Source organism: Micrasema longulum, unplaced genomic scaffold (assembly GCF_059751315.1).
Source record: "Micrasema longulum isolate JH-2025_06_02 unplaced genomic scaffold, ASM5975131v1 h1tg000163l, whole genome shotgun sequence".
Taxonomy (NCBI): Eukaryota; Metazoa; Arthropoda; class Insecta; order Trichoptera; family Brachycentridae; genus Micrasema; species Micrasema longulum.
Window position 1 is genome coordinate 247,745 of NW_028277368.1, and position 18,504 is coordinate 266,248.

Genomic DNA, 18,504 nt, shown 5'->3' on the forward strand with positions numbered 1-18,504 from the left:
TGCGTACAAAAGTGATGTATAAAGTTTTTAATATATTTGGTTTTTTAAGAGGTTTGGAAATTCTTAAAATGAAGCCCAGCATTTGGTTAGCTTTTCCAACAATAAAATTTACATAAGACCCAAACAGCAATCTATTATCAAGAATAACTCTCAAGTCTCTAATCTTGCTACACCGTGATTTGGAATTATCTTTGATCGTATAATTGTGCGTAAAAAAAAAAGTACTTTTAGTGAATGTCATTGAATAGCATTTTGAGGTATTAATTTACAGTTGATTTTTATTACAGTAATCAAATAGACGGTCAAGATCTTCATGGATATTTACTCAGTGAGATATATCATTGACAGTGACAAAGATCTTGACATCGTCGGCAAAAAGTGGAAATCGAGAAAATTTTAACCACTGATTTATATCAATTATAAAGAGAGAAAATAAAATGGGACCTAAATGGGAACCCTGTGGAACACCAGAGCTGCAATATTTGAAACTAGATAAGACACCGTTTATAGCTACTGTCTGGAATCTATATGTAACGTAAGAATTCAACCATCTTAAAAGATTGCCATGAATTCCATAACATTCCAGTTTATGAAGCAAGATGTTGTGGTTTTTTTTTATAAATACATGCGTGTGGAATTTATAATAACTTAATAATATTGATGTTTTTTGTTGATATTTCTTGATAAAACTCCATAGTTAATGATAATGATAAAATTTATAAATAAACTTATCAATGAAACTTCTTGGTTTGGTTTTACTTTTTATTATTTTGACCAACGAGCGCTTTCGCCTAAGTAGGCATCTTCAAGACTGGTGATTTGTTTACAACGTTTACAGCTTTTATACTATTCTTAACATATTTTGGAGATAAGATAGAACAATATTTTAACAGGGGACAGAAAACATAAATATTCATTTATAGGTATGTAAACTTCCCTGTCAAAAAACCAAAGTATTTTCCAACTTTATCTGTTAAAATGTAGATTCCCCACACTGTTGTATTTCGCCATGTGTTCTCTTCCCACATTTTAAATAATAAAACTTAATCCCTTTCGGTCCAAAAACTCCCAAAAATGAATTGTATAGCAAACTAGTTGTAAATATTTATGTTTTCTGTCCCCTGTTAAAATATTGTTCTATCTTATCTCCAAAATATGTTAAGAATAGTATAAAAGCTGTAAACGTTGTAAACAAATCACCAGTCTTGAAGATGCCTACTTAGGCGAAAGCGCTCGTTGGTCAAAATAATAAAAAGTAAAACTAAACCAAGAAGTTTCATTGATAAGTTTATTTATAAATTTTATCATTATCATCATTATAATAACTTCATTAATTTATATGTTTGTAATATGCGATAATAGTTTTTTTAGAACGACTGTATGTTGTCTAAAGATTTTTTTTTGAAAATTCCGTTCTTTAAAATGTTCATTATCTTTGTTTTGATATATTAAACTTAATATCTCCCCAGGGGGTTCGATCCAGTCTACGAAAATTTTGTCAAACTCGAACTATTGTAGGAAAAAAAAGATTTTACGAAAATTCTTGAAATGTATGTCGGATTATCTATTTCGATACAGAATAAAGTATTCTCTCACGACTTGGCGGTAGCAGAATAAAATAAAATAAAACCAAGTGAATACATTCGATAAAATTTGACTTGCAAATGAGCTTCAAATGAAACCGTTGCTCTGGTAAGAATGAAACTTATATTTTATTTTGCCTCGCCGACACAAAAAAATCTCTTTGTAAAACAATTTGATTGAGCTTTTAAAAACGAAACGTTTTTCGCATATATTGCGATTGGGTAATTTCACTGAAAAATAACTTACGTGACTCAAGTCATGATAGAAACGATCTTGTCAATTCTAAGAAACTGAGATAAAGGCACCTTTGTGAAAAGAGTAATTAATAATGTCTACACAAGAGTTGGAATGTTTTTGACTTTGACCAATGAAAAACAATGCAAACATTAGTTTTTTTTTGTATAAAAAAACAAGACTCTTATTATGTATTTGCCCAGTTTTAATGGTTTTTTTAACTATCGTAAGATTTTTTCAGTGCTGTGGGTGTTTTATGCAAATTGAAAAATGCTGTTTTTGTGATCGACACAATTTTCAGAAGGTGATTATTGAAGTTTTTTGTGTGAGAGCGGTCTGGCTGTTTTTAGCAGAACATAGAATTGAATTTACTGCACCCGATAACATCAATATCTCATTTTTTCAAAATTGTGGACTGGCTGCATTCTGCATAACTAAGTTCAATTCATTAAAAAAAAAAAAAAAATGTTTTTTTAATGTTTAATGATAACTAAAGCGGTTAACCTTTCACATACTGTGTAAAAAAATAAACTCCCTCAGGTTACTGTGTGGTAACATGAGGCTACATTAGTATAACCTTAGGTAACCTTCCACTCCCACCAAGTCTACTATATACTATTGTGTTTTTGTACTTTCTTTTATGATAATTTTCTATGTATACAAATCGCACCTTTAGTGTCAATTTTAAATCTGATAGAGTAATGTTTGTGTGGTCTTAAAATTTTGTATTGTACACTAAAAAAGTTCCAAAGAATAAATTCATTAAATAAAATAATTTAATTAAATAGAAAAAAATCACATAGTGTGGGTCTCTCTCCGTTACAAATGAAGTTTTTATCATTTTTTTTCCTCCTTGGATTTCCATTAATCTCATAGTTCATTTGTAGACTAACGAACTTTGAAACTTTTTCATTTTAGCATCTTTATCCAGTGATACTTTTGACTGTGCTTTTCGGAAGGCGTTCTTAATTAACGAGCTTCCAAAACAGAAATTTTTTTCATTTGCAAAGTTCAATTGCTAATGAACTAAGTTTTTAATTCAATCGTGTTGCAAATGAAAATCCATTGTCTTTTATTTAAAAGCTTTTTGGAAGCTTCAAACTTGAAACGAATGCCTTTTGAGAAAAAAATTGCGCTTTTGTGTCTTTTAGAGTGTGAAAAAAAATTTGTGAAAATATTTTTATCTGTTTAAATTTTATTATTATTGATATCCGAGTTGAAAAACAATAAAGAAATTACTAACAAGTATTGACATTATATCACAACAGAGATGGAGAACATCCTATTGAAAGAAATATGGAAGTCTTGACTTTTACAAGGCTTGTGACGTGTCTGGTTTACGTGGCCCCTTTACGCATTTTTCACAAGGCACCATTCGGCCTATGCTACTTTTGAATTCAGAATTAATTTTGATTCAAGTCAAGAGATGAACTCGTAACAATACGTTATTAAAAAAAAACTAATATCACAGCAGGCCAAAAGTTTAAAATAAACATATTAAAAAAGAAATAAAGGACATTTTACATACGGTTACATGAAAATCAAGGTATTTACAGGGCTTATTTAACAATCACAATCACAATTTTTATTTTTAAAGAGATACGGCTGAGTAAAGACATTGCTCTTCCTACTGGCATTACCATCGACAAGCTAATTCATCAAACAGGAAAATAATAATCAGACCTGTCAATAGCTGATTTAATTGGCCACTTTACGTATTGTGTAGCATTCGTGGTTCAGCCTATGATTGATCATCCGTGTTTCTTCCATCTGTTTATTTTAGTAAAAGAAGCAGGTAAATTTTTTTTAGGCCCATATTAAAAAAAAAAAAAAAGTTTTTATTTAAAAGTAATTACAATACACCCTTATTGTAATTATAAAAATACTTAACGAAATTGTTTAACTAATTAATTATTTTTTTTGGTTTTTCAAATGCTGTTTATTTATTTAATCTTACAATATTTTTTAAGTAAATACAGGTTTAATTTAAAACAGAACAAAAACTCTTTAATAGACGTATTAAAAAAATAATCAGAATCGTTGTTTCGAACCATCAAATTTATATATACAATTTTGAAAAAAACAATTTTTAAATTTGACGAGTTGTAGAAAGGTTTTTGATTATTTTGTGCTGTGTATGTCGTCCTAAAGTTTAGCAATAATGATAGACAAAAGGTTCAACATGTCCCAGAAGAGCTATTCTCCCAGATTGGAGTATCTTTGGCATCCATTATGGCGAATAGCTACGGAGCTTTCCCTTGAATACCGAATAGGAAGTGCTTTTCTGAGACTTTAGAGCCCAAATCTAACGTAGTGATGAGCAACGAATTGTGTATGAAGCAATTTTCTATAACCGGTTCTTAGTACTTGTTGCTGATTATCCTACTGATAATCGGTTTAAGTCGAAATAATCGGTAATACATCATATTTATTTTTTGGCGCCTTTCGTATTCTCACCGGTAATCGAACCTGGAATCTTCCATGCTCTATCTTCCAGACTCCTTAGTCTTAGAAAATTATATTTATTGTAGTGCCTGATATATATTAACTTAAATAGAGAATTATTTAGTAATAATTTAAAAAGAATTAGCAATAGATCCCATAGTGTACTGTCAGTTCCATGATGCAGAAATAAATTCGCACAGAGGCACTCCTTACATGTTGGTCCTAATCCTTCAATCTTCTACCTAAGAAACTACAAAACATTAAATCACTGGTACATCATGATATGCTTGGGATCTTATTTAGATTGAAAAATATTTGAAATCAAGCTAGATAACCTCTTTTAGAAATGAATTAAAAACTGTAATCTGGTTTACGAGTAAAAAAAATTGTAAGCTGTCACTTTTACTGATTGTTTAAATTAAAGATCATGTTTCCGCCTTGCATTAAGGATTGTGAGACTATATAATCTCGGCAAGGCGCTGATATTTCTAATGCAAGCTGCGATATGTATTGGTAGCTCGTGGGTATGAATATTACTTCAAAATACTTTCGGCTGACAATGGCGACTCGCGGATTGTAAATCCGATTCTGGATTTGAGTGTGTCCAGAAAAGTTACAATGAAGATCTAAAGACAAAATAGCACAGCGATTGGGCAGAGTAAAGATAAACAAGAGTATTTAATGTTTTTTTTTTTTTTTTAATATATCTATGTTTTTCAAATTGAACTACCAAATTTCTTTAAATGATTTCATAAAGCAAGTTATTTTTTAATACATTTTTATTTTTAGTGATGATAAGACCATTTAGTTGCTTAATTTGTTGCAACAGAGAGGAAAAACATTTTTAAAAGGGAATAAAACTAATCAGTGTACAAAGCCTATGACCTGTCATCGGATGGTTTATGTAGATACTATACACAATTTGTAACATTAACCATTCTTAAATATTATATTTAAATATCAATATTTCGTCCACTCTTTCATATGTTGACTTTTGTGAATTAAAAGAGCTAAAATTTTTTTTGATGCAGGCAAAATTCATCTGCCTGAATTATTTCACTTTCAATACAAATTATTGGCAATAATTAAGTTTCCAGAAAAACGTACTCAAAATATAGATTTCTTTTAACATTGTATTCTAAGATCAAACTTTTCAAATTTTTAACCTGTGTTACAAAATATTTCAAAAACCTTTATTCTAAGAACAAATTGAAGTAAACAATTTGAATAACTGAACGAACTGAGTATCTTTAGAATTGCGATCAAAGACAAAATTAAATAATTTGATCATAAAAAATAATCGAATTTAAAATTCAAGTTATCGTATTCGGACACGCGCATCACTGTTTTAAAGGAATCCGAAACCCTTAGCAGTGATTTTTATTTCCATTTCTATCTAGTGACAATACTCATAACATTGTATTATTTAAAGGTAACAGCAGAAAGGCGTTTATAGTAATTGTATGTAGGGTTGATTATATGTTTGCACACACCTTTTCGACGTTTGGCCTTAATTAATGAGCGTACGTTACTTGCTCACAAGACAATAGTTCTATTAGACTAAATCTGTATAATGTCTTTTAGGAACCAAAACGAAAAATTATTAATAAACACAACATTTGAATATGAAGATACTAAAATTTTATTAATTAAAATCACAAATATTGCGTGCGTTAAGGCGAATAATGAATACAGTTTTGCGTGAGGAATAAAACCAGAATCCCGTTCGAGCATTTTTTACTTATCGGCTAATCACCCTTGCGTGTCAACAGTATTTTGAGTTTGTCCAAATTTTTGTAGACAAGGACTGGATTCAACTCCCTGGGGAGCTGTTTATATTAACATTTTACAACAGAGATGAAGAACATTCAAGAAAAGGTAATATAGAAGTCTAGGCATCTACAGGGCTTATGACCGGTCAATGGCTGGTTTAAGTGGCCACTTTACACACTGTGTAATATTCACCATGCTGCCTATATTTGAACATCTATATTCCTTCAATTCTTTCATCTGTTGATGTTTGTGAAGTTAAAGAGCTGAAACCTTTATTTATGCAGGTGAGATTCATCTTATTAAATTATTTCACCTGCATAAATAAAGGTTTCAGCTCTATAACTTCACAAACATCAACAGATGAAAGAGTTGAAGGAATTTAGATGTTCAAATATAGGCAGAATGGTGAATGTTACACAGTGTGTAAAATGGCCACTTAAACTAGCCATTGACAGGTCATAAGTCCTGTAGATGCCTAGACTTCTATATTACCTTCTCTTGAATGTTCTTCACCCTTGCGTGTGTTGAAGTTTTGCCCTGCTCGGCACTGCATTACAATGAAGTTTTATGACAAAACTAGCTAACCTGACAGACGTTATCCTGGCCGAACGTTAGTTTGCTTACTATTACCTTGGAAAAAGACTTTTCATTGATAAGCAGGCACCTAGGTACTTGTTTATGATTGAATTCCAAAACTAAAAATTATTAATATTCTAATATTGAATGTAAATACATAGGTACTAAGGTACTTGTTTATGGTTGATTTCCAAAACATAAAATAATTCATTTTCAAATTAAGAATCCTTTTTGCAACTGTCAAACTCGGCTCTTCTCACCAATAGGGGTGTACTTTATTCATGAACGCGATTCTCAAAAATATATTGAATGACTGTTAATATTATTTTAGTTTTACCAAAAATCCAGTAAAAAGAAATAAATGGAAAGAAATTATAAGCAATGTTTGGAAAAATCTGATTGGAATCCACAAAAAGCCAACGTTGTTTGTTAACAAAAAAAATTAAAAAAATTAAATGCAAAAAACCACATCCTTCCATTTTTTTTGTATTTGCATTCTAGTTGAATGCAACCCTGGTAGGTCGATGAAAAAAATATTTATGCTTCTACCTTTTTTTTTTAATATTCGATTGAAAATTTAATGGATTTTTAAATAACAGGTCATTTCGGGAAAGAAACAAACATGTACTGTTATAGAAAAAGGGCATGTATCTTGCATTTCCGTATTTTCTTACATTAAGTAGAATACTTAGATAGCATCTCGTTACTCAACCTAATCCTTGCCATATATCTAATACACAGAAGCGGTATAAGCCGGAAGTAAGCTAAGCACCTCGCCTTGTCTCGCATCTCTAATTTAATCCCAAGAAAGTGATTACTAAGCAGTGAGTGAGTATGTCAAACGGATCTGTTTTTGTTAGCTAATAATAATTTTATAACGTTAATGATTATTTATTTACAAAGAGTTTTTCGGCTGAGATCTGTACGAATTTACCTTAAAATACAAACGTTAAGGCTGTAGTCTGGTAAAACGAACGCAAAATGAGAAAACCATACGATTTTGCCATCTTTAAACAAATGTTTTTTTCAATCGCGCAATAATAAAAAAACATAAATTAGATTGAAACAACATTTGGTAAAGGTATTGTTAACGAAAAGGCGGACTGTAAATGAAAAACGAATTTCATTCAGTTTTGTGATTTGGAAATATTTGAGAAAGGATAGGAACATGGAATGTATACCTACCTTTAATATGATCTGAATGTTCTTTAATTTCTGGCACTGGATGACAAAATGAACTTTGACATGTACAAATGTTTTCCACGACGCGCGACGATTCCAACCACTTTTTATCCGATTTTATGTGATGTCAAAAATGTTGTTTGGTTTTTGTTCTAAATCCGAATCCTCTAATTTTGAATTTCTTCTATCTTAATGCTAGGTAAGTACCATAAGGATGCGTCAAAGGAAGGATGGGAACGAAAGGTAATCGGCCATGAATAGTATCGATAAATGCTTTTATTTACTGAACAGGTATTTCTGTTAAAAAATATACTTAAAAGTTTTATGTAACTAAAATATAATTACTTTAGGACCTGCAGTTTACGCCATTTCAAATTTAGACTAAACTTAGGTATCTGGGATTCCAATAAAGACTAGGTATTGAACTAAAATTTTTAAAAATAATTTGAGGATAATAAATTGAACATGAAAGTACCCGAAGCCAAATTTTAATTTTTTGATTTGAAAAAGAAATACAAGTATTTCAAAGCACACACACCGTCAGTTTTGAAGATTTCGCAAAAGCGATGAAACCGGCGACTGGCTATTTTTAATTTGTGTATCACTCAACATATTTTCCTATATATTTTATTAATATCCTACGTTTCTTTTTTTACAGTAACATTATGGGTAATGGCTTTGGACCACGATCTTCACCTGCCAAAGAACATCTTGGGAACTGTGTTTCTGAAGGACCCCGCTGGGACAAAAGTTGCTATTTGGGATCAAGTGCGAATGGATGAAGGTATGTTTTAAATTTAAAGCTCGACTAAAAAATATCACTACTTTTAAATTTTGAAAAATAAAGTTTTTGTTCATTTTATTTTAACTATTTAGTTGAACGCCAATAGGGGAATTAACCAATTAATATTAATTCATAATGGTCGGTGATAGCCGACTTTTACCTACTAGTAATAATTATAATTATAGTCTTAATTAGTTGCAATAGAGAGGGAAAACATTTTTGATAGTGGAATATGAAAGTAAGGTGGTGTTGTTAATTACCTACTAAACGTCGGGTTATGTCGACTGCCGAGTAGGTTCCACATAAATTGATAAATATTTATCCGCGTTGATATCGTTCCATAAAAAACGTCTTGTGAGAACGGTTTTTACTTCACGCTCGTATTGGATAAATCTTCAGACTAACATGGTATGTGTAATGCACATATAGAGTAGAAGATTGTACTAACAGTTTTAATATCTTTTATTAATACAAAAGATACAACATATAAACTTAATATAATAAAGAATAGAAATACTTAAAAATAACTCAAAGAATCTAATTTGTAAAACGTAAAATAAAGCAATTAAAAAAAGTATGAAATCATAACGATTAAAATTAAATCAAAATTTTGTCTAAAGAACGTGTGTCACCGAACACAGCCAAAACGCCTCTCTCCGTATTCGTCGCTCGGACCTGGCGCGCGACGTCGCGTGTTACGTCTATAGTGTTCCCACAAAAGTCTAATAATTAATAGGGTTTTTGCCCTGTCATTGGCTGGTTTAAGTTGCCACTTTACACACTGTGTAACATTCACCATTCCGACCATTTTTAAACATCCATATTTCCTCAACTCTTTCGTCTGTTGACTTTGGTGAAGTAAAGGGGCTGAAACCTTTATCATGCGGGTGAGATTCATCCGGCTGAACCAATTCACCTACTAGACATTATATTTATACTACTTATAATTTTCCATAAATATAATCTCACCAACAAGCTATAGAAAGTTGCTTGTTGGGATTTTAGTTTTAGTAAAAATATGAAAATTGAAATGTTGAAACTGTAAAAATGCACAATCAATATAATATATTAATAAAATAAATTTTAAAAAGGCAACGCTCTAAAACAATAATAACTGGTCGCGGCTTTGCTTAGTGAGGTATTTTTTTAATGTACCAAGGTATATCAAAATATAATTGGTCGAATCTAATAAACATTGGTTGTTAATATCATCACGACGAATTCAACTGTTTCATAACATTAAATTTTTAATATAATGACCGATTATGTCCCTTTGGTAATAATAGAAACCAATGTGCCAGTGCGCATTGATTGATTGATTGAATAATTTATTATCTAAGCCGTCATTTATATTGCAAAAAAATATTTAAAAAATTCGGCTAGTTTTGAGTCAATTGCTACGTATAAATCCTAAAAAAATATCAAAAAAAGATTGTTCAGCTTCATAGTCTGGTAAGCGCATTTGGCTTTCATGCCTAAGGTCCAGGTTTGATCCCCGACAGGATCCATGTAAAATATTAAAACTATTTAAAGCATTAACTGTGATGTAAAACATTAAATTAAATTTTATTAAATAATTGTGAAATATTACCTTCTGACTCTTGTATGTTTACCAGTTTCAAGACGTACCCATTTCTCGTCAAGGTATTAATTACATAATAAACGCCACAAGGTGTAAAGTGTGATTTGCATGTTAGTGTAAATAATGTCCAAAAAGACGGGTATGTCTCGAAACCAGAAGAAACAAAAATCGATAAGTAGTCGGCCTCGTGGTGTAGCAGTTATCGCATTTGCCTAGCACGCAAAAGGTGTCGGGTTCGATTCCCGACATAGTTGAAATGAAATATTATTTTAAAAACGTGTTTTTACACAGTGGTATTTCTTAGTCCCTGATGATTTTGCCTTCACGTTACAAAAATGGTCAAGATAAGCTGCGATTGGTGTACCAATGCAGCGCCCTATGCACCATTATGTGCGGAAAAGAATTTATGATGATGATGATGAGTTAGTACAATTCGGTGGTCAGATGGCAGAAGGGGCCATTTGTATTTTTGTCTATGTTTAAGTTTTCAAAAGTTTGAATTAATATATCAGTAAATACATGCAGAAAAAAAGAAAAATCAGCGTCATTTAGAATGGTAATTTGTTATTGGAAAGCAACACTAAAATATTTTAGTTTATGGATTCAAGTCTTGAAATTGAGACGATTTTTAGCTCTCCTAAATATTTTTGAAAATTACAGATGGTCCCTTCTGCCATCTGACTACCGAATTATTTACTAACATTTAACAAAAAAATGTTAAAATATCGTTTGACACTTTTTTATAATTGCCTTTGGACCAGCACCTAAAGCGTAAGACTAATCGCCTCACCTTTATGTAAAAGTTGATTAATTGATTTGATGTAGTGCCCTTTACAACATCAGGTGGGGCTAAGGGTTTGATGATGCTTAAGATGATATGATGATGATGCTTAAGATATATATTTTATGTGTAAATAAATTAATTCAAAATATAATAAACGGATCGCTTATTTTCCAACAGGTGTTAAGAAGTTTTCCATCGGCCTGAGTCTTCGCGCCCTGATCGGTTCCTGGAGTCTCCATGTCTCGTGTGGAGGTGGAGTGTGGAGTACCGCTCTGAATGTCTCCAAATCCTCGTCTACCAGTAGCGCCGTGTCAAGGTTCGGGACCAGCTTCTCTAGGACGGGAGGTGGTCCTTCTGGCGGGATCAATGGGGCCAGACAGCCTGCTGGTGAAGAGCATTACGTAGAGTTGAGGTTCAGTGCAGAAACCAAGAGGCGGTACAAACCTGGACTTCCTTACTCCGGAAAGGTCGGTATTATTTTAAAACTATATGTGTAATAAGGTTTATCTCCCACGTCATCATACTTCGTTTTTCATAAACTTATCTACTGTTAAGGCTGCAAAACAGTGGAAAGATTTACAATCTTAAAGATGCACCTTCATTGTGAAATCGCTAAGTAGCAATTCACCCATTAAGTATGTTTGGTACGCAAGAGGTACTCGTAATGCAATCAAAAAAGTTTATTTTAGTAAAAGGTTCATTGAACAGTTCATAAAAAAATAATAAATAAAATAAAGAATAAAATAATGAGCGTTCTTTTTTTGCACCACAACAGGCTAACATTCTCAAATACAGTGGTGAATTACAACACAGAATTCCCAAGCTTGAAAAAAATTCAAAATCAATTATTGTGTTCTCATCCGGAATCGAACCCAGAACTTTCCATGTGTGAGTTACTTGTCTTAGCCATTACACCACAAGGGTGGCCATCAACTTATCGTTATTAGTTAAATCACATTTTAACAATTTGTTGAATTAAAACAAAATACATCAATATTACGTTTATCGCGTACTGCAAAAAAAAGAATCCCACTCTTAAAGTAGAATAATTTTTGCCGCAATTTTAAGTTGAAATATTCAAAAATAAAAAAAACTGACTCATTTTGAATGCTGAAAGAACTTTTGTTTTTATGACCTAGGGGGGGTTTGAAAAAAATACCCTTCGCGAGACTTGAAAAGTTGAAAGGGCAATCATTTATATCTCTCCTTGCAGAGCGAAATCTGAGCTTCACATCGTATGAAGTTCTCTCTCTATTCCAATTCCCTAGCAACCGATTAGTATTTGAGATTCAAATACCAATTTTGTACCAATCTATTTAACCATTTCTGTTACATTTCTGTTACTCTGTTAGCTAGAGCTTTTACAAACAAAATTCTTAGTTACGAAGAGAAAATAAACATTTGCTTTAAATCAAATTGATAATGCTATCTGTTGCTTCGTTCAATCCGTAAATATTTTACTAATATACTTGAATACAAATTTATATGTTCAATAACTCTAATAATTTTTTCAGATTAGTTTGCAAGGTGAAAAATTTGTATCTAATAGTAATAACTCCAAGTACCTTAATAAAATAAAAGTTTTGGCTGATTTATCATCCTTTATTGCAACGTTAATTACAATCAGCATAAAAAAATCCAAACAACAATCTCACATAATTAGAACTCAGAAATCACACGTGACTCAACCCGGGGAAATTAATTGATGATTGACTGAGCTACTATCGTTTTAAGAACATAGCAGAAAGTTAATCATACATATCCTGTTTGTGAACAACAAAATAATCAAAACTTTCAAAATACTGATTACCTAGTACGAATGTCAAATCGCTGACAGGAAAGGAAATAGAAAATGACCTCAATCCCTCTCTCGGAGGAGAATGCTATGGACAACTACCAACTATAAAAGCAGTAGCACCCTTAGGTACGATCAGTTGTTAAGTAAAGTTCAGTTCAAACATGCTTTACATAAGATCAGTTTAATCCAGTTATAGCCGGTACTCTCACACTTCAAAACCAAATGCTATGTTCTATTATATACGAACTGAACCCAGCAATGCTTTGCTATTGCTGCATTTGAGTAAATTCTCGTATATAGATGAAATGAACACAATCAAAAGTTTAATATCATTGTGTATTGTATGTTATTATTTATATAAGATTTGTCGAATCTCTTATAATCGTCAATAAAATTATGATAACTTTAAAATATACATCAATAATTGTATTACGACAAACATTATTATTTTTGTTTTTCGGTTTACATTAATTGTGAGAACCGAGAATTTTGACGAATTTCGAATATAGTTTCCTGTCACTGTCTTGCAAATGCCTCCCCGATACTGTGCAAAAAAGACAACCGCATGTCAGCCCTATTTTTATAATATACTAAATCGCCGTTTCGTTTTTATGTCCCGTTTCCCGCATCTCAAAACTGAACCGATTTTTTTCTCAATAAACAAAAACATATTTTAATATGCATTCACAGCTCTCATTTCATTAGTTGGTTCATATAAACCACTAACGTAGTTCAAAGTAGTGCGTTTTTACTAAAATATTTTAAATAATTTTTCTTGTATAATTTTAAGAAACTTTGCTTTACAAATGAATGCTCCAATTTTTACCGCGCGCAAACAAAAATTGTTTGTCTCCAATTTCCCGTAGGGCTTAAGTTCTTCATTCTATTGCGATTATTTTTAATCCAATTTATTGCTCAGATCTCTGATCTAGCTTATATGAATTATTTGTGCTTAAATTCATTCAAATGTGATGCGCAATTTGATAAATCGTTTTTTATCTTTGTTAAGATGGATGTTATTAATTTTATTGTGATATGTAAATGTGATTTATGCAATAAGTAAAACATGCCTTAAATTAGTTATTTAACAAAGTTAGCATAAAAATAAAATAAAACGTTATTATTCTAATTGACCTAATTATCATTAACATAATAAGCAATGTAAACGAGAATAATCATAAAAAACAAAACCAATTCATATAGATCTGTAGACCAAATTTCATACAGAGTACACATTTTTTTATAATTTTTATTTGGCTTGATCCACTTATCGATCCATGCGCAACCTACCTCTATATCCATTTTTTAATAGCAATTTTATATTGTGAGTACTGACTTATTGTACTTATGGATAATAGAAGTAGATTGTACACTAAAGTGTAATGTTAAAACATTTCATACATCGTCCTGCAGTATGCTTTAAAGGCCATGGCTCCTATTGACCACCTCTAGAGCAGAGTTCAGTTTAAAGGGTCCTATTATGATTTACATGATAAGCAGTCAAGTTGTATCGAGTTGGGAATTAGCGTATTATGCGGGGTTTTGCCATTACCCTGAGATTTGTTTCCGACAGTTTGGTAATAGTGGGTCTGATAAATAGTAACAAAGGGATTAAACTGCGGTAAGCAAATAATTACGATACAACAGATGCCAGATATTGAAGGAGTTATTTGAATTGAGTACCCCAAATTATCATACGAACTGTGTTTACCCACAGGAGATGGGCGGTTATGTTGGAACTGAGAAAATTGCTGAGGAGAGCAGCCGGCGAACGATATGAATAACGCCAACTCTTATCCTGATATCGAGCCATGATCGCCGAAACATCGTAACCGACAAAAAAAAAATTATACAAGAGCAACTTCTTCCTCTAAATTAATAAAGAATAGACCATAAGAATCAAACTCTGTTTCCACTATTGATCTTATTGATCGCTATTGATCTTATTGACTGATGCCGTGGCGCAGTTGGTAAGACGCTCAACTGTAAAACTGGCATCGCGGGCTCGATTCCCGCCAGTTGCAAGAAAAGAAATCCAAGAAAGATTTTTTTCTTAATTGGTTTGGGTATTGTGGTGTATTTTTTATTACTATTATTATAAAAGATTACTTATGTGGCGCCATTTTCGTAATATTATACCTCAAGGGCGCTTTACAAAGTGTTTTTAGAGATATATAAATTTAATTGAAACTTTGACATTTGCTATTTAATTAAAGCCATTTATTTTGTTAAGACATGCTATGGATTTATTCAAATTATTAAGAAAACAAGTGGGTTTTTAGTTTTTTTCGAAACATCACTTTACTCTCACAGCCTAGCACCTGTGCTGGGAGAGCATTCCATGTCATAGGCCCTGCGACCGCAAATGCGCGTTCACTGAATTTAGTGGCTGTTTGCGTAGAGGTATAACAACTTTTCCTCTCGCCGTAGACGTAGCTAATCTAAGCGTAAGACGTCTATCAGCCAGTTCATTTGGAATGCATAGTTCCCTTAGATATTCGGAAACAGAGTTGCGCAGTGATTTATACATAAGCCAACAGAGTTTGTATGCCACCCTCTGTAAAAACGTAGCCAGTGTAATTCCTGTAGTAGTGGAGTGATATGACTGAAATAAGAGATTTCAAAAAAATCTCGTTGCAGCATTTAATACAGACTGTATGCGAGTCATTTTGTTCATTGGTGGACCTGCATAGATACCATTACAATAATCAACTCTAGACACTACAAACGCATTTATTAATTGACGGGCGGCGTCAACCGGCATTTGTTAGCGTTTGCATTTAATTTGTCTCAGCTGGTAGAAGCGTGAACTTATTGTTCTACTTATTTGAGCTTCAAGAGAAAGATCAGATCAAGTAAGTCTCCCAGTAGTTTAAGGGTGGGTAAAGTGGTACCCCCTACATCGGGTAGTGCCATTTCCTGAATCAAATTCTGTTGTCCGGCTGAAACCACCCATAGTTGTTCCGGTTTTGATGGGTTTAATGTTAGTCTGTTTTCAGCCATCCAGTTTTCTATTTTCTCAATGCATCTATAAATTAAATTTACCTCATTCCATATCCCCTCTATCCTACCTACTGACAAGCCTCTAAATAGTAGCTTAGCAAGTAATTCCTTTTTTTAAAAAAAGGCCTAAAAATATAACATATATACGAGTATATTTTAAATTGCATTCATTCACAACAAAAAAAAAATTGACGGAAGATTATTCCTTAAGAAAAAATTAAAATACGAAATGTAAATGATGTAGTGAGTAATGTTTAGCAAACGTTTTTTCGTAAATAAGGACACACGTTATTTATTTTTGCCATTTATGCCAATATGCCAATTATTTAAATACTTATTTTTGCTATTTATGCCAATATAAAAAATATTTTTAAAAAAAAAAACAAAAAAAAAATTATCAATAATTTAAGCATTAACTTTGCATTCTTATTATTTCATAAATGTTAGTAAATATTTGTACATATCAACTTAAAATGCTCTTGTGTCTACCAATTTCAAAACTTATCCGTCTGTTCATCGGGATACTAATAACACTAATATGCAAATCCCACTTAAAAATGTTACCCTTTAAAAGCATATATTATATTATTATCATATTGACGTTATATTTTTGTGCAACTACTATGGAGGGGGTGTATACTAGGATTTACATGTAAGCGTTTTAAGTGCCCTGACGAAGAAACGGTACCTACGTCTGGAAGCCGGTAGACAAAGAAAGTTCGGTAAGCTGTACGTTAAAAATATTTACTAAAATTAGTTTCTTTAATAATAATAATAATTTTTATAAAAAAATCTTTACTAACTAAAATACACTGTGATAAATATAAAAAAAACGAATTAAAAAAAGAGATTTACGGCAGACTTATTACCACTAGCATTTTCTTATGACTATACTATGTCTACCTATTATATAATGATAAACATTAATTGGCATGTTGAGTAGCACTGAATTAGTTGCGAAACCCACAAGTGGGGAGCTGAGGGGGCTAATTAGATAATTAATTAAATTAATATTGATACATCCTTGACATTAATGGAATAGGGTTAAGCAAAAATATAAATTAATATGATAATGAACCAAAAAATATTGAAAAGGATATGCTCTCTGCACTTTATGAGTCTATCGTGGTCTAATCTTATTAAAAACCTACAACATGATAAATCTGAAATTTATGTTTTTTAGTGTAACAAACATGTTTTATTACAAGAAATATGGGCGAAGACATAAAATTAAGAATTTTCTCAATCTGAATAAAATTTATCCGTAATGCCTCAATTATTTTGGAGTTAACAGCCCTTTTCCCGACCTTGGAAAGGCTCCCCTCCACGTATAAAGATCCCTTTTTTCATTACACCCCATTACAGAATACTGCACGCCATACCAAGGCATCCCGGATTCCTTGAAAGGAATTCAATAGACGTTAATTCGCCTGGTAGTTTCGTATTGCCGTTCATTCCTGAAAATCTCAAGGGAAATACAAAACAAACGAAATGTGTTTTCACATTTTTCAAGAGAAAACTGATTTTATCTGGTTTCTAATTAAACTCGATCAAATAAAGGTATAATAAAGGCGTTTTTTCTCAATTATAATTTAATTAACTTAACTAAGGACGCCAAAGGACAGTATTTCACGTCATTGTAATGACCTTTATAATTTCGTTGTAAAAGCAAAGTATCTCAGTGCCTTAATACAAATAATTATATAAATTTTCCAACAGTGTTTGTAAAAAACAGCACAATTAACAGAATATTGTATCAATTATAGGCGAGTAATAGTTCGATTTGATTTCTTGGGCAGGATTTTAATTCCGCAATATTTTTACCTCAAATTAAAAATCCTGTGCCAAAAACAGTATTCTAATATTCTGATTTTATTTCACACACGTAATGAGAAAGTTTGGTATTTTTTCTGTTTTAATATTTGTTTATATTCTAACCCAACCAACATTTTAAATATATTTTTATGTTTCGTTTTATCAACGCTATGATTTTTAAGTTTTTAAATTTTCAAATTACTCCACCTATGACGTCACAAATTCTAGCCGGTGAGTTGGCCTCCCGGAAACCGCAAATAAATCACAACACTATATCGTTGGTTGATTCGTAAGAATTTGTGACGTAGTTCGGAGTAATGCATTTTTATTGATTTTTTCTTACATTTTCGAGAAACTTCGCTGCACAATTAAATGCTCTAATTTTTACCGTGTGTAAGAAAACAGTTTTTGAACTTTTTTTTTTTTTTTAATTTCATTGATAAACCCTTACGGGTTACATACATTTTACAAAATATTTTCACTTTGAAAATTTACATTCTACTGTTAATAATAATATTTTTAACATCTTTTGTAAAGGTTGCCTGAGTCCTTTGTTTAGTTTTGTCTGGTAGTTTATTGTATAATTTCAGTTCATGGTTTATTAGTCTCGATTGTCCTTTTCTCGTTTTAAAAGATTGTATATGATATTTTTCTGATATTCTCGTATTGTGTTCATGCTTACTACAGTTTTTTTCAAGTTTTAATTCTTCGTCTACAATTACATCAGTGGCTAATTTATGAATAAATTTTAACGATTCTAGTTTAAAGAGTTAAGTTACATTTAATTGTTTAGTTTGTTCAAAAAGTTTTTTAGTGGCTGTTAGATAGGGAATTCATCTTCATATATTCTTCATTGTATTTATTCTTTATTCACCCGGACATGGTCTTAACTACTTACGCTTTGTCAATACAATCCCCCTTTTTGCATCTACAAATTGGGAACC

At 31.6% G+C, this 18,504-nt stretch overlaps 1 protein-coding gene across 1 annotated transcript in view; it reads left to right on the plus strand.

Annotated features, from left to right (window-relative positions):
- Positions 1 to 18,504, plus strand: part of LOC148284035 (uncharacterized) — a 159,744-nt gene that overhangs the window by 20,234 nt on the left and 121,006 nt on the right. Inside the window, exons 3-4 of the mRNA XM_088242795.1 lie at positions 8,453 to 8,578; positions 11,122 to 11,411. Of these exons, the coding sequence (XP_088098921.1) occupies positions 8,453 to 8,578; positions 11,122 to 11,411 (416 nt within the window). The remainder of the gene's footprint in view (positions 1 to 8,452; positions 8,579 to 11,121; positions 11,412 to 18,504) is intronic.